The following is a 24,321-nucleotide window of genomic DNA, read 5'->3' on the forward strand; positions in this document are numbered from 1 at the left end:
TACTTAAAATGATCTTTTGAAAAAAAAAAAAACCCAATGAATGTATTGTAATCTAACAAATGACAAACAGATGTATCTTATAAGATCTAACATTAACCATAATAACACCTAATAGGAAAGATGACACAGATATTAATAATCACAGGATACTTTGCTGCTCAAGTTATCAATAAAAGAAAGAAAAATCCCGAAAGGAAAATGGAAAAAGGCAAACATGTATGAACACACATATAAACATGTATGAGTACATATATAAACATGTATGAGTGCATATATAACATGTATGGATACTCATATAAAATGTATGAGTACATATATAAACATGTATAAGTACATATATAAACATATATATAAACATGTATGAGTGTACATACAAGCATGTATGAGTACATATTTAAGCATGTATGGATAAATATATAAACATGTATAAGTACATATATAAACATGTATGAGTGCACATATAAGCATGTATGAGTACATATTTAAACATGTATGGATAAATATATAAACATGTATAAGTGCATATATATAAACATGTATGAGTACACATATAAAGAGATGTTCTGAGTCACTAGTCACCAAAGAAACTCAAATTCAGACCTCAATGCAATGATATTCTGCATTCCTTTGGCAACATAGAAAACAGACACGGGGTGTGTTCTTCATGTCCTTCCCCTGAGGTCAGGTAATAAACTGTTATACATACACAATGAGATATTACATACACAGTTCTCCCTATTAATTTCTTATTAACTCAAAACACAAACACTTGGGTTTCTTGCTTTTAATATGAAAAGATGAACTGTGAGTGAATCTACTCAACATAATGATAACTTTGAAAATTCAAGTCCCTGAAAGATCACATACTTCTTATGTGCATAAAATGCCTTCTTATGTTAAGACAACTGAAAAATGAAGACCCTGTTACGGCAGGACTGTGTGTAAGTCAAGCGAAGCGAGGAAGAGATGAGGCTGACAAGTGGAGATGTTGCCTATCGTGGGATGGATTAGTCAGCCCTGCACCATGTGACTGGAGACAGATCATAGTCAAAGTCCTAGCTAGCTTTTATTTTAGGCAGCGGTTTCTCATGCCATTTTAGATTTGTAAAAATTACTAGCTAGATGCCTAGAAAAACTAAAGTGTCGATTGCTACGTGCCTTTTTGAAGCAAAAATTATGACTAATGGTATTTTGTAAACCCGAGGCTCCTTCTAGTAGATATATAAAGGAATGGCTCCATGGTTGATGTTTCTCCTTCTCCGTGAGCAGGAAAATGCATTTTACTAGGAACACTGCAGAATGAAGTGGTTAAGGATGGTCTAGCTTTCAATTTAGGGCTGAATTTTGATTCAATACTTGCAATTTGATTAGATACTTATGATTTATAATTACAAGTTCTCTCTCTTGTGCGTATAGAGTGTATATACATATATTGTGTGTGCACACGCGTGTGTGGCCAGAGACTGTCATCTTCTTTGATTGTCCTTTACCTTAGTTTCTGGGAGAGGTTCAGTTTTCTAACTGAACCCAGAGCTTCTCAATTTGGCTGGGTTGCCAGGTCAGTGAGCGCATAGCTGTTTGCCTCTGTCTTCCCCAGCCCAGGCCCAATGTGCCACGGGTGCAGATGTGAGTCACCAGACCAGGCTTCGAGATGGGTGCTGGGGACCCAAACTTTGTCCCCCATGCTTGCGTGGAGGTCATTTTATTGACTGAGCCATCTTCCTAGCTACAGTGTCTGTTTCTGGATGACTAGGATGGATCCCCACAGGAAGAAGCATTAAAGGGAGATCCGTACTTGATCCAGAGCACCAATTCCCTCTCCAATTAGCTGTCTTTTTTAGCTCTTTTGAACACCTCTAGGCCTGTAGGAGTTTGGTTTACGTCACAGGATGTCTGCTCTGGCATATGCCAAGCCCATGTCCTTTTCTTCTACTTTCTTCCAAATCATAAAACAGCCAGAAATTCCATCATTTTGGCACCTAAACTCTATTTTCCCATGAGGCTTTTGCACGGGCTGTATTAATATCTCTTTTGGGTTATATTTACGGACCAGGTTTATATTAGAACATGGTACATCACAGGCCCGGAACAAAACCTGGGCTTTACCTGAAACCAATTACAGTTTTGTTAGCATGTAGCCACCCCAGCTTTGGGAAGTCCTGAAATTGGCATTGCGTGTTCAGACCAAGAATGGTCAGTGATCTAGGCAATTTACTGAAGGCAAAGCAATTACTTCAGGAAGAAGTAGCCGAGCATGAGGCTAAGTCAATAAGGGTCTCTCCAGGTGGAGCTGGAAGTCATTGGTGAGGACCGCTTTAGTGCACTTCGAGAGGACGTGACTGGGGATTAGAAGAGCTTTAGCGAGGTTAAAGAGCGTTCAGACACTCAGCCCAAAATGAACAGAAAAACAGCGCAGACACGAGTCCTCAGTTAGAGTCACTGGCCCCTGTCAGTCAGGTACCACGTGCGAGTGCATGCTGGTGAAAGAGTCACGATGCTGCTCTGAGCAGAAAATAGCTTTTCTCACATTTGGGAAGATCTTCGCTAAAGGCCTTGCAATATTAGAGTCATGTGGACAGGGAATGCTAATGAGGTGGTGGGCGGGAAGTTGTTAGTAGCGAGGAGACATAGCCTTAATTTCTAGTCAATTTTTAGGCCCAGAGTTGATCAATATGGTGGCGGTCTGACATAAGCTCACTCTGGAAGTGAGAAGAGGCTTTTCTGGTCTAAGTCATGACTGTAGCTATCAGGATAATTAAACTATGGGTTATCTGATGATGGAGGTAACCTCTGTTCCCCGCGAGTGCGTCATGGTATGGTGTGACGTAATGCCTGGACTCTGGCGCAGTTCACACACCGGGCCTTGGGAAAGCCACACTTTGTTTCTGGGATCTCTGTCATCTTCAGAATCAGAAGACGGAAGGATCATGTTAATGCCCGCCGTCTGTAACACTGCAACCCGGAGTTTCTTAATTGGGGAGAGAGGACACAGGTCCGGTCGTGAGACCCGATAGAAAGCCATGTGGTTCCTCCTCAAAGATTCAGGGGCTGCAGCGCCAGCTAAACGGATTAGAGCAGTTCAGAGCGGTTCAGAGCAGTTCAGAGTAGTTCAGAGCGGTTCAGAGCGGTTCAGAGGGGTTCAGAGCAGTTCAGAGCGGTTCAGAGCTTCCTGCTCTTACAGAGGACCTGAGTTCGGTTCTTAGCACCCAGAGCAGCTGTTTCACCACCACCCGAAACTCCAGCCCCAGGGCATGTGACATCCTCTTCTAGACTCCATGAGCCCCGGTGCTCACATGCAAACATCCACAGGAAGACATGCATAATTAAAAAATACTAAAGATAAACATAAAAGAAACTGCCAACCCCTTTTATTCCTCACAGTTTCAGGGATTGCTATGTTTCTAGAGTCTCCCTAGGGGCCACCAAACCTCGATTCTTCTACCAGGAATTACCAAGTTTCTGCTCAGCCCCAGCCTCTGAGCTCACTGACAGGCTTGTCCTATATGAAAAAGAACAGTTTCATCTGCAAGAATCACCCCAGAGCCTAGTGGGAAAGATTTGACAGAGGATGATATCAGCCTTAAGTAGAAAGTTCAGATATAAACCCCAGAAAGCACGAACGTATTGGATAATGGTGGTTCTCTATATTTGGTTCTTTCTAATCATCAAAGACCTTGCGGTCATCGGCTAAGAGTTTTGCTGTCTAGACTATGAACTATAAAGGGTCACATTTTTCTCTTGTGTTCAAAGAACACACAGTAGTCTTGACCATCACATATTTTGGGAAAGATTATGGAATCAAGAGACTTTTAGGCTCTGGAATGTAACAGTTTAAGTCCAAGATCTAAAACTTCCTGGCTGCTCAACAGTAACAAAAATTGGGCTTATGACTTAATCGTCTTCAAACTTGTTTTTCTAATCTGTAAAATGGGAATACTAATGCCTATCTCAGAGAGAAATGTGTAATGATTAATTAGTTAATATATGTGAACCCATATTCCAGGAGCCAAAAAGCACTCTCTAAACAGAGATGTTTGTTATCCTATCTAAATACGATATGAATTCCAACTATGAAAACTAGGGAAATCTTCCTGTAAATGTAATATCAGCTCAGGTAGAGTCTCCTCAGTCAAAATAGAAAGAGCCCTTGGCAATTTTGTGATGTGACCGGCCTTTTATCCTGGATCTCTGCAAGTCCTTGATGCTCAGAGCCACACAGTCTCTGTGGAGCCCTGTATCCTCATTAACTCTTACCTGTCCGTTCTTCACTGAAGGAGTGACTTTCATAATTGCCACTCTTGGTGGTTACGGTCACATTGTAGAGGCGGCCTGGGGTGAGGGAGCTGAAGGAACACTCGCTGACAGATTTGGCAATGATGAGAAACTGAACCACCTTGCTGTCGTGGGAGAGGGTCACCACATAGTGATCCACTTCTCCAGGCGCCGGCAGCCAGGAAACGCTGAGGTAATCATTCCGGCCAGAATTGTTGACCGTTACTCCACTCACGCTGGACGGGACTATGAGTTCAAACCAGGGGGGAAACACAAGCAAAAGTTTGAGTTAACTATTGTACTCAATAAAAACCGGGCTCTGGGAGAGCTCAGTTGACTAGGCTGGAAGTTAAGGAGGTACCAGGATCCTAATTGGCTCTGGGAAGATAAACTCTTTTTCATCAGAAGGCTAATGAAAGAAAACCTCAAGGAGGCCTTTTAGGTGCCTCATAACCCATGCACGCCGCCACTGTGACTTTATGGGGTTTCTGGGTGAGACATGTTTCAGAGGTATTTTATGTGAATGAGCCAAGAGGGTCTCGGTGGGGATTGGAACACACATTTTAACAGTTCAAATTAAGCAGTTTGAACCAAACTCACCCAAAACAAACAGAAACAACCAACCAAACAAAAACCAAAGATACTTGAGGGTAAAGGAGGAAAATTCCATGGGTTTTTCTGAAGCATTTAGATTCTGTGTTACCTCGGACCTTCACGTGATCAAGTTTCTTGTTCTTTTAAATTTCTGGGTTTAATAGAAAGCACAGAGGAAGGCCCTGCTGTCCCTTTGGAAAGCATTTTCTGCCCTCTAGTGGCCATTAGCCTAAAAGTGCACGCTGGAAGCCTGTTCTGGACAGGGCAGGGAAAGCTGTGCAGGGCCAAACATCTCTTTGACGTTATCGCTTGTTTGAATCAAAGACCAAGGTTATAAACCTTCACCGGGAGGCTCGTGTCTTTCCAGGTGTACACACGTGGAAGAGACATGGATGTCTTAAGGGTTGCCCTGGATACAAGGAAAAACGGAGGAACTGGTACCTGGGGCAGATTGAGATGGAAAGTTCATTATGTATTGGGGATAAGCAGCTAGGGCGCAGTACGGCCTTTGGTGACAGCAGACTGAGCTCTCAGAGTGTGCGCGACTACATGTCTGTTTCCATCATGGGCGGTTTAACACTCAGCTGGTTATTTTTATATAATTGTCAGGACTACTAAGTTGCACACAAAAGACAGAATTTGACCCCAGTGAGACCTGGGAGTCCTTCTGGCGTAATATGCCCCGGTTTTTATGAACTAAGCTCAAAGTCTGTCATATGCACAATTGCTGAGCTGCACACGGGCTGTTTAGAAAAGACAGAGTTACCAGGAGGAACTTTGCCAAAAGCGTAACTCATTTGCTTAAGATACAAGAGAGTCAAAAGTTACTTGGTATTTCTCTAGAGCGTTTTTTCTCCGATCAGGACTGGATGGATCGAATATCTGATGCTCTAGATTGCACCATTTAGATTCCTCCCACCATTTTATCTAGACTGGAAATGCTTTTGTGTTCTTGCTCCAACACTGGGAGAGAAGAAGAGTTTTCAAAATCATTTGAATATTGGGCAATCTGTTGAGTATTTGAAGGAATACTAATGATTACCTTTATGGCTCTAGCCTTGGAATCATTTTATAATGTGCTCTGTGAAAACTGTACTAGTCTAGGGAGCTGTGTACACAGTAGTATGCCTGGTGAGCTTCATTGTGTGTCCTGGTGTGTATGCAGTAGTGTTCCATCTCTCCCTTTACTACCTCTAGGCTTAATGACCTGGGCCATGTCAGGTACCAGGAGCCTGTGTTCCTAGATTCTACTTGGGGAAGAACCCATCTATAGAGCTGACCAGTGAGGAGCTGAGACATGACATCACTCAGTCTAATGAGACCCGTGTAGGATGCACCTTACGGGAAGATGGGTGCAAAGTCCTTAACTGTACTACACTGAATCCTGGTGCAGTAACTATCACAAGAAGGGAAAGAGGGAGTCAGGAAATACACCAGTGACAGTGTCTATTGTCACAGAGAGCACTGGAACGCACCACAGACTTTCTACTAAATCCAAGAGCCATGGCCTTTGTTTCTTAGCCCCTCCTCTGAGAGCTAAAGAAAGTGGTGTTTTCTGGGTTAATTAAATAGGTGATATTGATGATTTTGGAAAGGGATATTTTGCATGGCACCACAACTGGCAGTTGATATCTGGGTGTTGGGTTTATAGATGGAGAACCCTGAATCCAACTTATAATAATTCCATAATGTTAAGAGGTTAAGTTTATTGACCCGATTCTGAGTTTAGCCATAGTTATCAGAGCTTTGGTTGGGCTTGTGTATTTTTTTTCCCCTAAGAAACTTGGAACATAAACTTCACATATGGTGTGAAATAATAAATTACGTACGTACGTTCAATGGATTATGTAGAAAAATTCCACTTCCCTTTCTGGTGCCAAGCCTCTCTGGCAAAATAGCCACAAGCCTCTCTGGCAAAATAGTGCCATGTATTTGTTGTCTTGGGTCATAGTCTAGTGTGAGTAGGAACGCCAAGATCAGAAGTGTTCAGGTGGCATACAACACTGAGCATTTGATGATGTCGCTTACGGCACATACGTGTGGCTTCTATGGGGCACATTTTATAGTCCGGTATTCTCAGCTATTGGAAAGGCTGAGGCAGGACACTGAGTTCAGAGCCAACTTGGGCAACATAGCAAGACGCTACAAGTGCCACCAGAGAATTACATCAACTCAATTTTAACCTCGTAAAGTGGATATCATCTTGCTTCTGTGTCCCGAGAGTAAGACCGTGTATGGGGGACACACAGCTCATAGCTTCTTTACTTTGATGGAAAAATAAAAGAAACATTTAAAGGAAAACAACCCACAAACAGAATAAGCCCAGACACCACGTGGTGATCACGACTTGAGATGTTTTTCTAGTTTTGATGCAGTTATTGGAGATAGAAGGAGAGTACCCAGTACCTATGGAAACCTGGCTTTTAGGTAGGAAACAGAGCGGCCTGATTTTAGGATGCTTAAACGTTCCGCATACCGAGAGGTTTCTGTAAGTGACAAACACCTGTCTGCGTTTCTTACCTGTTCTTCCTTCCGCCACCACCTGCCGGGAAGAAATGCCTCCGCTCACGGTGGTCACCACCACGGAGTAGAGGCTGCCGGATTTCAGAGCGCGGAAGCTGTACCTGCTGGTGTCACTGGACACGCTCTCGTTTTTGACGACCACATTTTCATGGATCAGCAGCACTTGGTAGAACTCTACATCCCCGGCTGCCTTTGTCCAGTTAGTGAAGAGACCACTGGTCATTCCGTGGTTGCTGACGTGCAGGTCGGTGACTTGGGCAGGCACTGAAGACAGAACACACGGCGCTTAGTCAGTGTGAGAAGGAGGGGGGTCAGAGTGGGGACCGAGTAAAGTGCTACAAAAGTGCTACAAAGGGTAAGAGCAACAATGTGTTCTGTTTGTTTTTGCTGAGAGACGTTCCCCCTGTTTCTTGAGGCACTTGCTCCTCCTCTGCAGGGTTCAGCCACTTTGCACAGCTGCCTCTGCAACAGCTTCCAGCTAATCAAAGTCCGTTCAGGTCTGCAGTGCGAGGATGCTTATTAACTAGCTTTGGCTTTGAATTTTGCATAAATTTGAATAAAGACTAATGCTTTCAAGAACTTTTGATTTGATGTGATTTTATCCATACTTACTCTACAAGAACACAAAAATCACACCATCTACTCAAGACAGTCAGTGGCTGCTTTGGGGTGGCAATGGGTTATTTCTTCAATATACCAGCTGGTGGATAGGCTATGGACTAGCAAGCTGGTCATTTCTTTATAAGTATATCCTCTAAATGGCTATTGTTATCGTTTCCGGATATCCCATAATAATGTGTGCTATGTAATACATACAATTCTAGTATTGCTAATTATAATAAGTAGTAAATGCCTGCTATCTTTCGGTTAGAGCAGAAGACATTTTGGAGGTCAGATTATCTACTGTTCAAAAGTGTCTGTAAAGCTGATCTCATATTTCCTTTACTAATGAGAAAGCCAAAGATCAGAGAACGTCAGCTTTTTAGCCTATACCACAGTGAGACAAATCATCAGCCAGACATCCGAGCTGAGCCCTCTCGCCCCTCAGCCTGTGACCTTCTAATTACCAGCTATTGGCATTTCTAACTGCCCCTTCCTTAAATTACAGTAATCAGAGCTGCAGTAGACCCCTCCTTAAAGGTCATTAATTTTTAGATTAAGATGAGAACATATTCACTAAAAATGATAACCATTCGGAGTTCAGTAGAACCATCTGATTACAATTTTCTGTGGGAAGTAAAGAAACTACAACTATCAAACAGTTAAAGCAGAATGAAACAAAAACAAAAGCATCGCTCCCTCACACTAATTACATAAAGAACAAATAGCCAAGTTTGCTAGGAATTTATAGTAATCAGGAAAGTATGAACAAAACCGGTAAAGGACAGGCAGACATAAGTAGATGGAACAGAACTGGAAGTCCAGAAAAAGACTAATGAATACATATGCACATAATCTATCTATCCATCCATAAGTATGTATACATATGATAGATCATAGAAGTATCTTATTAGAAGAAATATATATATAATACATTATATATAAATGAAGAAAGCTGTTATATATATGTGTGTGTATGTATGTATATATTTATAGTCTCTCATATATATATTCATGAGAGAGAATATATGTACACACACACACACACACACACACACACACACACACACACGCACACACACACACACTCACATGAGTCCTAAAGCTGAAAGTCTTCCAAGGAAGAGTCTCTGTGGCCCTTCTCTAAGCAAAGAGGTTTCAGTGTGATGCCAAGAGTGTCTAGGAGAGATCTTAGTCAGATGTCAAAAATCAGGCACCACTACTCCCCAAAACACATTCAGTTCAATAATTTAAAAAGAAGAAGCCACACATCAGATTTTCTTTTCGACGTGCATTTCTAAATTGTGTGTGAGACTCAAGAAGTCTTAAAACATCTGTTGGTTGGGCAGGAGAGATGGCACGGTGGGTTATGTGCTTGCTGGACAAGACTGAGAACCCGAGAGGGCTTCCTAGAACTAATGCGAAAGTCAGGGGAAGTGACGCATGCGCGTGTCTGTAACCTCCGTGCTGGGGCTGAGGCAAGAGGATTCTGGGAGTTTTTAGCCACAGTCTAGCTGAAGCCACCCATGAGCTTCAGATTCACTGAGACGCCTTGTCTTGAAAAACCCGGTGTGGGCTGGTGAGGCAGCTCAGCAGGTTAAAGCATTTGCTGCCTGCCCAGATGACCCGGGCTTCATCCCGGAGACTCACATGGCACACGGAGAGCTCACTGCCTCCCGGGAATTGTCACCTGATCCCCTCACCTGTGCTACGATATGTGTATGCCCACAAACTCAGAAAGAGAAACAAGCTAATAGGCAATTTTAAAATGTAAAGATGAGAGGAAAACCGATAGACAAAAGACGACTCTTATGGGTGAGCGAACCTGCTTCCACGTGAGCTCGCACATGCGTACCCCCCACACACATAGGCGTACAAGATTGTTTTAAAGGAAACTAAGAATGATATTGAACAGTGAGCAAAATATCTGACCATAAACTTCCAAAAGGAGATAACAATGTCAGGCTTAGGCAAGGGTTCTCATGCCGTTAGATCTGAGATCCCACCAACACATCTACTTGGAATGGCTGAATTTTGAAATAAACAGGCCCACAGATGGACAATAAATACCAAGCGCTGCCCTAGGTTCTCATCCATTACTCAGAGAAGTGTAACAAGCAGCAGAGTGCATCGGCAAATGCCTGTTGTCCCAGCCACCTAATGGGGTGGCTTAGACAGAAGGACCACTTGAACCCAGGAGTTTGAGGCCAGCCTGGGCACAAGTAAATGTTTTAATTGCTGTAGGAAAGACACCAACGGTTCCTTACAAAGTTAAACAAATGCTGTCCTACACTTACTACTTCACCCATCAGCATGACCAGTAGGAGTGAGGAAAATGTTAGCGTCTGAAACAAAGCCCGGAGCTTTCATTTCCAGCAGTGTGCTGGGTTATTATCATGAAAAATCTCCCCAATAAACATACATACATATTGGATAAAAATAAAAACAAATGGAGCGATACATTGTCAAGAGCGTCAGAGATAAATGAACGGTAGGCCATGGGGTCCCTGAAGCAAACAAAGGGTTGCCAGGGGCGTATGTTTTACGTATGTTTCACGTGGATGCACGATTTGATTCCACAGCACTGCAGGATCCTGGAGATGGGAGGTGAGGTCCGACACCCCCAGGCTGAGAAGCTGAGTTTACATAGAACTGCATCCTGCAAGTTCATTCTTCTCTATTTTCCATCCCATTGAGCCTTCTTACTATCTGCTGGAGAAAACTCTTTTCTTTGAGGGTTAATGTGTGTGTGTGTGTGTGTGTGTGTGTGTGTGTGTGTGTGTAGATGTTACATGCACTGGGAAAGTCTCTGCCCCTGATCTAAAACCCAAGCCTTCTTGGGAATTTTTGACCTTGAGATACTTGTCACGTGCTTACAACAGGGATCCACAAATATGAGTGTTCAAAACCCTCAGACTAATTATGTTAAACTAGGTCTGAGTTGGCAGCAGTCCTGGGCACATGGAGGAATCAAAAGAAAATTCTTCCTGAAATGCATCTTTAACGAAGCCTTAAAGAATTGTCATAGAAGATTCCTAGAAGTTTATATTTCTTATGCCTAGAGGGGGAAAAAGGAGGAACATTTAAAGAAATAAAGCAAATAGTGGCAAAAAACAATCAACAGACAATAAGAGCCTTTATTATTTCAGATTCCAGATTCCAGGCTAGTGACTGGGCAGAACACAAAGCAAACATTGAAATGTACATACAGTTATAAAAGAGTACAGTGTGTGAGTGTGTATGTGTGTGTGTGAGTGTGTGTGTGATGTGTACATGTGTGTGAGTGAGTGTATGTGCTTATGAATGTGTATGTGTGAGTGTGTGTGTGTGTGTGTGTGTGTGTGTGTGTGTGTGTGTACTTAACCAAGAACGTAAGACCGTATATAGACTTGGGAGAAAAACCAGAGACTATTTGAGAGATTTTGACAGATGAGAGTGAACTGAATTGAGGAGCCAGAACAAACAGTTGAAGAAATCAGGCAGATTGTAGACCAGGAAACAAATACTCGGAATTGTGTCTGTGTTACAAGTGGGGAACGGGAAAGAGTCAAGAGGCAACACTGGAGAGTTAATGGCCGAACATTTTCAGGATTGAGAAGAGGCACTAATCTGGAAGAGCAGACATCCCACGAAATCTCAGGCAAATGAGCAGAAGGCTTTCTGAACCTAGACTGTTGCCCCTCTCCCACTGCAGAATGTGTGTGTGTGTCTGTCTGTCTGTCTGTGTGTGTGTGTGTGTGTGTGTGTGTGTGTGTGTGTATGTGCACAGGCACTTGCTTAAAGAGGCTTCTCACAGGAAAGGGGGAATGACACTGGAAACCTGCTTTGTAACAGAGACAGTAAATACCAGAGAAGCTAGAAAAACATATTCCCAGTGTCCTGATAGAAATATCTTTCAGCATAAGACAAAAACATAGGAAACAGCTTTGCAAAACCGAGAGCTACAAAAAGACACACCTGGGGTGGTGGTGGGGGTGGGGAGAAGCAAAAGTGGAGAGGGTTTGCTCCTAGGACTTTTTCAATAAAGAATTCAAAGAACGTCCTTCCAGATGAAGGAAAACCCTCTGACAAGGGGCTTCTAAAACACAGGAAAGAAAGACAAACAGGTGGTAAGTCGGAAGAAAGCCAAAGAGCACATGACTTCTCGAAACCATAGTTTGAGGAGGTAGAATTCACAAGGAGAAATAAAAAGGGCTGGAGAGACAGAGATGGCTCAGTGGTTCAGAACACTTGCTGCTTTTACAGGGCATAAAGCTGGCGTTATTTCCTAGCACCACATGGTGGCTCACGACCCTCTATAACTCCAGCCCTGGGGACAGGACCTTCTCTTCTGGGCACCATGGGGACCAGGCACATTCATGAGCACATGGATGTACATGCAGACAATCACTCATATGTATGCTGAAAGTTTGACGGAGAGGGAAAGACAGCCCGGCTATCCAGAGCTTATATGATGTGGCTTCTCACATCCCTGAGAAACGGGCAGCAATTCTAAAGGCGGGGCTCAGCATAGCACCCTTCTACCTGGTGGGATTTGAACTCAGGACCTTTGGAAGAGCAGGCAGTCAGTGCTCTTAACCGCTCAGCCATCTCTCCAGCCCAACTTTCTACCACACTTCCTGTTCTCAATAGTGTCCTACCTCTTTGTTCTCTTTGGTAGATAAAACTTCATGTCAAGGTTACTGTCTAATATATTTCAATGAGTAAAACACACCTAAGCAAAAGAAGAAACTTGGTAAAATAAGAAATACAGTAGAAAGATTCATAATGTCCTACCAAGTACATAATAGGCTCGGCAGGCACCTAATGGATATTAGTGAATTTCTGTGGATAGATCATTGGGAAATGTGAAATTAGAAAATGCCATTACCTGTTCTTCCTTTGATTGAAGATGACTGTTTTAAATCTCCACTCATGGTAGTGATGGTGGCTTTGTAATTCCGGCCAGGCATCAGGTCTGTAAAAGTGAACTCTTTGACATCTTTGGAGAGCGATTTGTGGATGACCAAGAGCTCTCTGTCCATCAGCGAAATGATGTATTTCTCCCATTCGCCCAGAGGGGCCCGCCACGTGATGCCCAGTGAAGTTTCGTTAGCGTGTTTGACTCGAAGCTGAGAGACAGCCCGGGGTACTGAGGAAAAGTCAATTGGGACTTGTGGTCACTGGTTCAGTCACAACCATTGTAGTTTTGTAGAGAGCTACCCTTTCCTATCTTTTCTGGGCTCTACAGTTGGGTGAGCTCTCAACTACCCAGCCATGCCTCCAGCCCCGAAAGTTCATCTCTTTTTGTGGATTACTGTCTTGAAAATAATTCTTAAAAATCCTGTGACCCACAAAACTAAAAGGAATAGACTATGCTTGAGTGTTTGAGTGGAGTGAGAGTATTTATTGCTTAATAAATTCTCTCAAATAAATTATTGCTTAATAAATACCTCTCAAACCTTAGAAAGACCAAGCACTTCTCTGTTTACTTCTGAGGGGACCCTGCTGTACCAGAAGAGAAAGCAGCTGAAGAACAATTATTAGTCTTAGTGAGAGCAGCCTGGAGCTTAAAGGGATCTTGACTTCTTCTCCTTCTTTAAAAGACGTCATCATTAGAATTTCTCAAAGACATTGTTAACAGCTAAATATTGACCCCACAAAACAACGGAAAGCCACACTATAAAAGAGCCAGTTGTTGGGCTGGAGAGATGGCTCACTGGTTAAGAACACTGACTGCTCTTCTAGAGGTTCCGAGTTCAAATCCCAGCAACCACATGGTAGCTCACAACCGTCTGTAATGGGATCTGATGCCCTCTTCTGGTGTGTCTGAAGACAGCAACCGTGCACTCACATACATTAAGTAAATCTTTTTTTTTTTTTTTTTTTTTAAAGAGTCGGTTGTATAAAATTACAATTTGCTTTGATTTCCTGAAGTTTCGTGGTAATGGATCACTGAACCTTTCACCAATGCAAAACAACAGCAGCAATCTGTCGACTTCACTTTAAGTGTGGTCTCTTCTGTGGCATCATAGATATGGCCTGTGCTGGATCCCAGAGACCATCATAAAAACGCCGGAGGCTGTCATACTTGAAAAGCTGAGACAAGTTCTGGTGTTGGCGCTTTGCCAAAGAAATTGCAATACAATGGTGATAGCAAAATGACCAGGGTCCCTAACTGCCCTCTCCGGGCACCCAAACATAGCCCCTCCATGTCAGTCACCCTGCCTGGTGCAGAGACTCTCAAGTTAGTCAGTATTGGGTCAAGGCAATGGTGACTTGGTGGCGAGCACTCTGAAAGACTGGTCTTTATTCTTGGATGGAATCTAAAATGTCTTTCCTTGGGGCTGGAGAGATGGCTCAGTGGTTAAGAGTGCTTGCTGCTCTGGTATGGGACCTGGGTTCAGTTCCCAGCACTCAGGTTGAGCATCTCACAAGAGCTTGTAATGTCAGCTCTATAGGATCCTCTGCCCTGTGCTGAATTTCGGCTCACAGTACTTCCCCCTCAATACATAGTTTATACACACACACACACACACACACACACACACACACACACACACACACCGTCTTCTTTTGAGGCAGGAATTTCTCTGTGTAGCCCTGCTGTCCCGAAACTCACTCTGTAGACCAGGCTGCCCTGGAACTCAGACACCTGCCTACCTTTCTCTTCTTTGTCTGGGATTAAAGTCATCATGTGGCATAAAAATAAATTTTTGAGATGTCTTTTCTTCCATGGCATGACAGTTACCAGTGGAAAGGAAATTGATGTTCAAAACCAACAATACTGAATGTTTGCAACCCTGGTAGCCTTTAGTGAGCACAGAAATAAAACTTTTGTGCGTCTATGAAACGGAATGAGTTAAGTTCTGCCAATCACATTTGTGTTACCTGTCCTGCCTTGGCAGCTCTCGGAACTCCTCAGGTTTCCACTCTCAACAACGACTTCTACCTCATACTGCCTTCCTGGTATGAGCTCCAAGCCAGCCATGTAGTGCGTTTCTTCCTTTCCCACAGTGGTGTTGAGCAGGACCAAGGAGTCATTGAAGAGCAGGATACGGTAATGTTCCCAGTCTCCAGCAGGGGGCGTCCAGTTCACCGCAAAGGACTGCATCCAAATCTCGTTGTAGGAAACCAGATTCTTCACTTTTTCTGGAACTAAACCAGGACATGCGGAGGAGAATGTATTGAAAACAAACAAACAAACAAACAAACAAAACCTAAGAATATTCGTTTGATTTTTATGGGAAGCAATATGCAGAGAACGCAGATGTTTGCTATTGAACACATTTGTATTGTTTCCAGATATTTGTGTACATCAGGTGAGTTTTCTTTGTCTCTCCCTCTGTCTCTTCCCTCCCCCACCCCTCCCTCCCTGTCTCTGTCTCCCTCCCTAATTTTGAAGACATTTAACATTCAAGTAATGCATGTGACAATCACTTCAATAACGGGACAGTTATGCAGTGATGGTGACACCAACAAATATGATATCTTTTGAAAACACTCTGACTGGAAAGAACAAACTTCAAGCATATGGTTTTGGGCATGTTTTGAGTACAAACACTTAGGGTCTCTTAAAAGTAAAAAGACCAAACAAAACCCGGGTCCTTCGCTTACATCTGTATCTCTTCAAGTTCAGACCTTCTCTCCTCCTAGATGTCCCCCTTGATCCCTCCCTATAGCCACCACTCCTCCTTCCTTTTCCCTTTTGTGTGTTCAGGAGTCTGCTGCTGTGGCACTGTCCTCTCCGGAGCACCTCCACTTCTGAGCGTCTGCTCCCGCCATTGGCTCTGACAGACACTTCTTCTTTCCCATTTTATTTTCCAGGAAGTTGGCTCTTCCTAGCTTCCCCTGCAAGGACATTGCCACTAAGCTTCTACTGATCTTCTGGAAGAGAATATTGCTCTTGGTCCCTTTTAACCCTATTGCTCTTCCTTGAGATCTCTAATGGCCCTGAGTCTGGACTCAAATTGAGCCACCTCCTTTAACTTCAAGTTCTAGAACTTCCCTGGGCAAATGGCCATAAATACGTTATTTAATCATTAGAGTTTATCTGTACAATGTCTATGCTAACAGCATAGCTCTTAGCTTACAGTTTTCTTGCAATAAATAAATAAAGTAGGTTTAAAGTGCTTGCACAGGGCCATCGGCATTTTTAAAGGGTACTATTCTTAGGGTGTGTGTGTGTGTGTGTGTGTGTGTTTCATTTTTGGTTAAAATGTAGCATCTATTAAGCAAAAGTCAGCAAACAATCCTTTATTGAACTACATAAAGACCCCTTGAAAGACTATGATTTTAGTTTTAGAAATACAAAACAAGCCACCGAGTAGGCTTACCCACAGGACAAGAGCTTGACTTAAAAGCAATAATACATGTGTGTAGTTCGTCATACAGTAATTTACTCAAGTAAAGAAGGAGATAAATGTTCATTAACGTAAACGAATAGAATTATTTATGGGAACCACAACAAGATGCTATATTAGCCTTATTATAAGAGTGAGCCAGAAATGTTTTCTTTATTGGCATTGGCGATGGTGGATTTGTGATTCTTAGGCGATGGGGCATGAGAAAGCAGGCAGCGGGGACAGCCTGAGCATCCCAGGGGAGCCCAAGCACATTCACTTATATGACACAATATATGCAGTTAAGGTCTCTGCTTTATTCTCTGTGTGGGCTCTGTTCCATGGGCATTCTTGAACGTGTAAACCCCACTTCTCAGGTAGGAAAAGAAATCCCGTTCTCCATTACTCTGTCCTGTTCTGAGCTATATGAAATGATGGAGGCAATCAGAGACTATTCCGGAGGCTGACTCACCTGTTCTGCCCACTGCCGACTTTTCAGCAGAGAGTTCACCGGAGATACAGCTGATGGTGACTTGGTAAAGCCGCCCAGGGACTAGGTCTTTAAATTGAGTTTCAGTAACACGAGGTGCTAATGTTTTGGATTCCTTCATGGTCCCTTGGTGCGACAGGGTAACGCTGTAGGAATCTATGTCCCCAAGAGGTTTTTGCCACTTCACGTTTAGAGAGGTCAAACTGCCGTCATTTGTCACCTTTAGATTCGAGACTTCCATAGGAGCTAATTAGTAAAGAACAGAAAAGAGAATTTACTCCTCCTCTCTTCCCTTCCTATGGCCTTAATGTAACCTAAACTTTAATGTCTACAGGACAAAGTCTTTTATCAGGAGAAGAATCACTAGAGAGACAAAATATTACTCGAAATCCAAGAAAGGTTGTGCCATGGTAAGAGAAATATTGTAGTCAGAAGCCTGGATTCTGGCGGGATGTGCAAGCTGCCCACAGAAGACTGGGCAGCCTCTGGCAGTCTCATTGTGTTTACTTGCTTACTGGCAAATAAAGTTTGGTTAGAAAAGAAGAATGTCTGCATCCCTTTACAGCTCTGGGATTCTTTAGACAGAGTTTGCAATGATGTCTGCCATCTACTTAATTTCTTTGTGACTGTGTCTGCATGTTTATTCATTTAGACAAATATACACTAAACAAGTTGATTAGTTGTACAGATGTGTATGTTCAAATACTTTTTAAAAGGTTGTGTGTATGTGTGTGTGTGTGAGTGAGAGCGAGAGAGACAGACAGACAGACAGACATGTGGGCAAGTGTGCACACACGGAAGCTAGAGGAGGACATTGGTAACAAGGAGCTGGAGTTACAGACAAGTGTGAGCAGCCCCATGAGAGTGTTAGAGTAAACTCTGGAAGAGCTGTAAGCACTCTTAGCACTGCTCCCTTCTCCAACCCACTGAAATACTTTTTATATGAAGTCATGATAAAGTTAAAGAGCCGTGTTACTCGTTCATCAAAGGAAACCTCATGAGAAGAGATAAAGTTTGGTGAATATTTTTTCCTACTTCTTATGCATGCTGTAACTATGCCTGATGGTGTAATATAAATAAATTAATACAGTTTCACCAGAAGGCTGGATATAGCATAGGGATTTTGCACAGGATGCTCAGAAGGGTCATTTGCTCTTTCCCTCTCTCCCTCTTCCCCCCTGCCGAATCTTTCTCTGTTTCTCTGTCTCTATGTGTCTTTGACTCTCTCTGACTCTCTCTGTTTCTTTCTATCTCTCTGTCTCTCTGTCTCTCTGTCTCTCTGTCTCTGTCTCTCTCTCTCTCTCTCTCTCTCATTCAGGATGGCTTAGAACTTACTATATAATCAAGTCTGTTTTCAAACATGTAATCCTCCTGCCACAGCTCTTCAAGTACTGGGATTACAGGTGTGCACCTGGCTTTATTTTCTCCTGATATTCACCAATATCCTGTGCATCTTTTCGTAGGAACATCTGCAGATTTTTGAAGTGTGTAATAAAAGGTGTGTGCGTATGCAGCAGTCTCCAATCTCTCTGTCCTTAGCCTCCTTTAGTTCCAGACACTCTCTCCACTAGAACAATTTCAAAGGCATGATCTTCTTTCCAGCTTGTTATAAAATTAGATAATGTACAAAGAGAAGTTTACTGATACATTGTATAAATTAGGGGCATTTGAATATGAGTTCCAGGAGGACTCCGACATTGTCTATCTTGATTGGGACTAACCTTGACCTTTACCTAACATAGTTAGCACCAAATATTCTATAGTCAGTTTAGGCTGAGCAACTGGGTGCCATGTTATGTTTTCTTGGGCGGAGGGTTTTAGAAATGACTGTCATACAAGAACATTCATCCATTCAGCTCTAAGAAAAGCACTCTAACCTCACTGTGGGTACTCACAAGACAGTAGATGTCCACTTAAGAGCCAGAGGCAGGGAGCCTTAGTGTGTATTAAATGGAAAAGTTTGAACCATTTCAGCAACTTTGCTTCAAAGTTTTGCCAAGGGCTAGCTTCAGCTTTAGAATAAAAGAGACTCATTTTTCTTCCCGAAGATGAATATGTTAAAGTTTTTCTAGGAGTCACGTGAATTTCAATGTGTCCTACAGTGCCACTATCCAAATAGCAAACCAGACTTAAACTCAGTTTCAACTTTGCTCTTGCTTAGCCAAGAGGAGGAACTTACCGGTCCTCGCCAGTTTCCATCTAGAGTTTTGTAGTCCCGAGGCCATGGTGGTAATGGTGAGGTTGTAGAGGTGGCCAGGGGTCAGCCCACGGAAAGCATAAGAAGTATCACGCTTGTCCACACTCGTGTCCTGGACGATGGCCCCTTTATCCATTAGCACCAGCCTGTATTGTTCCACATTCCCAGAACCACGAGACCAGGAAATTAGGAGAGAATTAGGATTGGGGGAAATGCCAAGATCTTTCACTGGAGACGGTACTAGTGGGATAAAAACACACATCCAAGGTCATTTATAATCCCTTCATAGAAGGCAAGAGATAGTTCTTTACACATTTATCTATACTCTTCTCCATGGTTTAACTTGGATCACGGCAATACTCAATAGTGGTCTCTTGACAGTTCACTGGGGCCTTTGTCAACCATCTTTATAAAGTTCTCAGGCTTTATGGGCTAGAGGGATGTCATACATGACCTCTTTTATCTCCCGTTTTATAGCTATTTAGGCTGTGTTGCCTATGCAGTACAGTATAGCATGGGAAGAAATAGTAAGTAGAAGAGACAAAGGGACAGACTCTGGGAGATGAAGATGGAAAGAGACAGAAAGAGCCAGATAAAACGAGAGAGGGACCAGTGACAGGGAAGGAGGGATATGACACGCAGGGACACCAAAGGAATGATTTTTCAGCAGAGTCAAGAAGCAAAAAAAGCCATTTACCCGGGGGCATTTAGAAGACAACATAACTTGATATTACGAGAATATACAAAAGATGGAAAATAAATTCTGTGACACAAATCTGGGAAAGGAAAATCTCATTTTCCTGGATTTGAATTAGTGACTTGTTTCAAAATCACCTAGCAATGCAGCGGTGCAGCCACACACCCTGTGTCCATCTGTCCATCCAGTCTTCTCTCTGTATTAAACCTCCTCTTAACACATTATTTACTTTATTCTTCTATGCTGGGTGGCATTTTTTCCCGTTTTTTGAACAACATATAATTTTGAAGGTGCCAAAGAGGAGTGTTTGCCTAACATGCAGAAGTCTCTGGGGTTTCATCCCCAGTACCATCGAAAAGAAGAAAAAGACAGAAAGATACCGCAGCCGATTAACCACAGACAGCAGCAGTCTTACCTGTAGAACCATTGATATACACGGGGAAGGAGCGCTTTTCTCCGGAAACAGCTGTGATGCCAATTTGGTAACTGCTACCAGCAGTGAGGTTCAGAAAAGTATATTGGTTCCGTGTGGTACTTTCTTGGACTTGGACTTCTTGTATCTTTTGATTGTCATAATCAAATAATTGCACCTCATACCAGGCGACTTTTCCAGAAGAGGAAGTCCACCGGACCTGCAGGGCGTTTGAGGTTATCCTCTCAGGGTTGACTTCAAACCTGGCAGGAGGCAAGGGATCTGCAAAGGGCATCAAAGAGAAGACAGCATGAGGGTTTTGAAAATAGCTGCTGCAGCCCCACTTCATGTTCCTCAAACATGTAAAGAATCTGCTTCCAGGGTCGGGGTAGGGGTGCGGCGGGGATCATTGGTGTACTGCTGTATTTGCAGACCTCTGCCTCAGTTGGCGAAGTCACAGCTCCCTGCTCTCTTGGGGCGAGAGCTCCTATTTCTGAGAAGGCCTCTTTGTTAAGGTGGGTCTAACCTTGAAAATCCAGCTGTGGCTATGTTTCCCTGGACTTGCAAGTTGAGCATGTGCTGAGACACTGAGAAGTATCCGGCATGTGCTTGGTTCCATACTGAAGACCCAACCACAAAATACAAACTATTAGGAGGCAATAGGAGTTTGGAATTTGTACTCAGCTCTTCCCTGGGTTGTACATCTTAGGTGCCATTTATATACAGATGTCTGGGTAACTTTTAGCTATTAGGTAATCACGAAAGACACAGATGTGATACTGATCCTAAAATAAACTTGCTTACCTATATCGATGCTCCCAATAGCTGGGATTATCAATATCCCTATACTTTAAAATCTTAGTTCTAAAGTATGCTGGGGTTGCCAGGGCTGGTGGAATCAATACAGTTTCACACCTAACAATGACTTCATTTTAGTCCCCTCTGTCATGGGCAGCTGGGGGGGGGTGCTCAGCCCCTGCTGACTCTTCACCATTAAACTTGAATCAGGATGACGAGGCTATCCTGGTATGGGGGACTAGGTTAAAAGTCAGCAGTATTTCATGGGCAGCTACTCTTTGGGTATAGTGGGGAGTGGAATATATGAAGTTAGGCTGTCCTGCCTCACAGGTAGGGAACATGCAAAAAACATCTACCAGAGAAAAACTTAGCAGTCCTGGATAGTTTGGGCTCCACAGGTCAGAAAGAGATATTGGGAAGAAATTTATAAATCGGCCCATTTGTCTGAGTGGCATAGCCAGACAAACCTCTTAGCTTTGGCCACCTCCTGACAGACTGCATTTTGTTCATGATACCAGGATTTATAAACCTCATAATAAAAGCACAATTTGAAGAAGATGCCTATTTGCGACCAACACAACTCCAACAAGGAAGTCAACCTTGTTCTATATCCAAATGGCATTTGTGGGCATTTTTTAAGGCCTATGGGCAGACAAGACATCATATGTGGAGTACAGCCTATGAAGTCCAATGCCTTTATGTTTTATGTATTATGTGAGCTTGTTATTTTGTAAAAATTAAAAATGTCATTAATAAGCCAATAATTATTAAAATACAAAGAATAGGCAACAAGGAAACCAAGGCAAAGTCTGAGAGAGAGAGAGAGAGAGAGAGGAGAGAGAGAGAGAGAGAGAGAGAGAGAGAGAGAGAGAGAGAGAGAGGAAAGAGGGGGAGCGAGGGAGGGAGGGAGGGAGGGAGGGAGGGAAGGAGAGAGAGAGCCCAGAGCACAGGTGAGCTTTAAACGTAAGCACAGTTCACACCGTGTTTCCACGCTGTGTTCACCTGAGGGTTCTAGGCCTTAACAGTCTGTGACTTTGAATCTGTCTCTGTGGCTTGGTGGTCCTACACTTAAGCAATATGTAATGCTCGAAGTTAGCTGTGATTATGTTCCTATTACGGACTGGTTTGTCTGCCACAGCCCCAGTGATGCAGAGTTCTAGAGAGCTCGGATTTTAGAACTGGAACAAGCTAAGTTCAGATCTTGGCTCCATGGCATACCACTTATGTGACATTCTGAGTGACTGGCAGGCCACCAAAGCTTCTGTCTCCCCACAGAAATAAGGAAAATACCAGAGTTCCAAGGAATTTTGTGAGTAAACCAGATATAGAGGAGATTTTACCCAGCATGCAATGGGTACAAAAAATCTTATTTCTATTTTTGTTTAATCAAAGAAAGTGTTTTCTGCTGAGTCATTAATAACAAGGAGGCAAAAATGAAACAATTTTATTTTGCAAACTAAACTGGTAACATCTTTAATGGCGTTTGCTATAAGAAAAAGTCTTGGTAAAAATTTGGATATAATTTTCTGACTCTGAAGTTCAAATAAAAACTTCCCAACATGAGCTTTATTCATTGGTTTTTTTTTAAATTGAAAACTTGAGTTTTTTGGGGGTAGTGATGAGTGTAAATGTTAATTTTTTTACCCCACACAACAATTTTCCATATTAAAAGGAAAGGAGGTAATTTTTCCGCACACAAAGATTTTTGGTTACCTGGCAAGAATAAGTTACCCACCATCCTGAGCTTCTAATGGCCAGTGAGCCTCAAAAATAACCTGGTGGGACCAAGTGGAAACATTTCTGCTGAAGCAGCATTTTAAGGACAAGGGTGAAAGGGGTAATTTCACCCAGGACCAGTTCCAGAGAGACAAGTCTTCCCACCTTTGTTTACTCCAAGCCAGAGAAGAAAATGTTACGACCGCTATAACCTAAATATACATAATCTGCAAAATATGATTCGTAAAAATGGAGTTTAAGCTTGCGTGCCTAGAGGTTGAACTTCAGAAACGCAGACTTTATCTAATCTCTCTGAGCCAGAAAACAAAACAGTCAATCCTTTGTAAATCCGGCAGAACAAAGAAACAATGTAACTGGGAAGTGCCAGGGCTGCGAACCTGCCCTGGAAACAAACACTTAAAACCCCATTTAAACTGCGATAAAGCCGGGTGCTGGCCGTGGTCCACGCTGTTCTTTCTGCCTGCTGCAGGAGCTATGGAGTTTGTAGAACACCAGGGCATTAAAAACATTTCCACTATCAATCAGATGCTTTTCTAGCTAGGGTACAAGCTGCTTTGGCCTGTGTCAGTGGGTATAATATGTGTGTATATGTTTGCATGTTAGTGTGTGTGAGTGCTTATGCACAGGAATATCGTGTTGTGTATGTGGAGGTTACATTGCAACCTTGGGTGGCCTTGTATTCCATGCTGTTGGAAATGGGATTTCCTTGTCACTGGGTACACCAGGCTGACAGGTCCGTGAGCTACCTGGCATAATCCTCTCTCCATTTTCTATCTTGCACTGGGAGTACTGGGTGTGTTACCATGCCTAGATTCTATAGGGATTCCAGCTCAAGCCTTCGTAAGTGCACGAAAAGCACTTAATCCACTGAGCCATCTCCCAGCCCCTAATTCCATATGAATGTATGTATATATGTATGTATGTGTGTATGTATGTGTATGTATGTATGTGTATGTATGAATGTATGTGTATGTGTGTGTATGTATGTGTGTATGTATGTATGTATATGTATGAATGTGTTTGTATGTGTGTATGTATGTGTGTATATGTATATATGTGTGTATATGTGTATATGCATGAATGTGTGTATGTATGTATGTGTGTATGTATGTGTGTATATGTATATATGTGTGTATATGTGTATATGGATGAATGTATGTATGTATGTATGTGTATGTATGTGTGTATATGTATGTATGTGTATGTATGTGTGTATATGTATGTATGTGTGTATATGTGTATATGCATGAATGTGTGTATGTATGTATGTGTGTATGTGTGTGTATGTTTGTAGGTATGTATGTTGTGTATGTATGTATGGGGGGCAGATTTTAATGTTTGACAGTTCAGTTATATAACTACCAAGCCATTTTTTTTTGTTCTAAAAAGGAAAGAGAAAGCTTGACAAAATTCCTAAGCCAAAATGAATTATGTTTTCCTTTAAAAAAAAAAAGTCACTGGGGAAGGAGAAAGTTATATTTCCAAGGCAAGCGGTATTTGATTTTTTTAAATTTTTATCAGTGAGGTTACTGAAAACACTAGTGTTTATTGATACATGGATCCCTCGCCTTCAAATAGGAAATGATTTGGTTTCTTTTAGAAATAAATTTAAACCAAGAAGAGTGCAGCCAACCTGTGCACCGGTGTCAACTGGTGTATGGGGCCTAAGTTATATAGGCA

General features: G+C 42.6%; 1 protein-coding gene across 1 annotated transcript in view; it reads right to left on the reverse strand.

Annotated features, from left to right (window-relative positions):
• Positions 1-24,321, reverse strand: part of PTPRB (protein tyrosine phosphatase receptor type B) — an 80,734-nt gene that overhangs the window by 48,645 nt on the left and 7,768 nt on the right. Inside the window, exons 3-9 of the mRNA XM_080935753.1 lie at positions 20,110-20,388; positions 18,980-19,237; positions 16,783-17,046; positions 14,860-15,126; positions 12,860-13,120; positions 7,387-7,653; positions 4,255-4,518 (exon numbers count right to left, since the gene is read on the reverse strand). Of these exons, the coding sequence (XP_080791879.1) occupies positions 4,255-4,518; positions 7,387-7,653; positions 12,860-13,120; positions 14,860-15,126; positions 16,783-17,046; positions 18,980-19,237; positions 20,110-20,388 (1,860 nt within the window). The remainder of the gene's footprint in view (positions 1-4,254; positions 4,519-7,386; positions 7,654-12,859; positions 13,121-14,859; positions 15,127-16,782; positions 17,047-18,979; positions 19,238-20,109; positions 20,389-24,321) is intronic.

The sequence above is a fragment of the Micromys minutus genome (genome assembly GCF_963924665.1).
Source record: "Micromys minutus genome assembly, chromosome: 22".
In the NCBI taxonomy this organism is placed as follows: domain Eukaryota; kingdom Metazoa; phylum Chordata; class Mammalia; order Rodentia; family Muridae; genus Micromys; species Micromys minutus.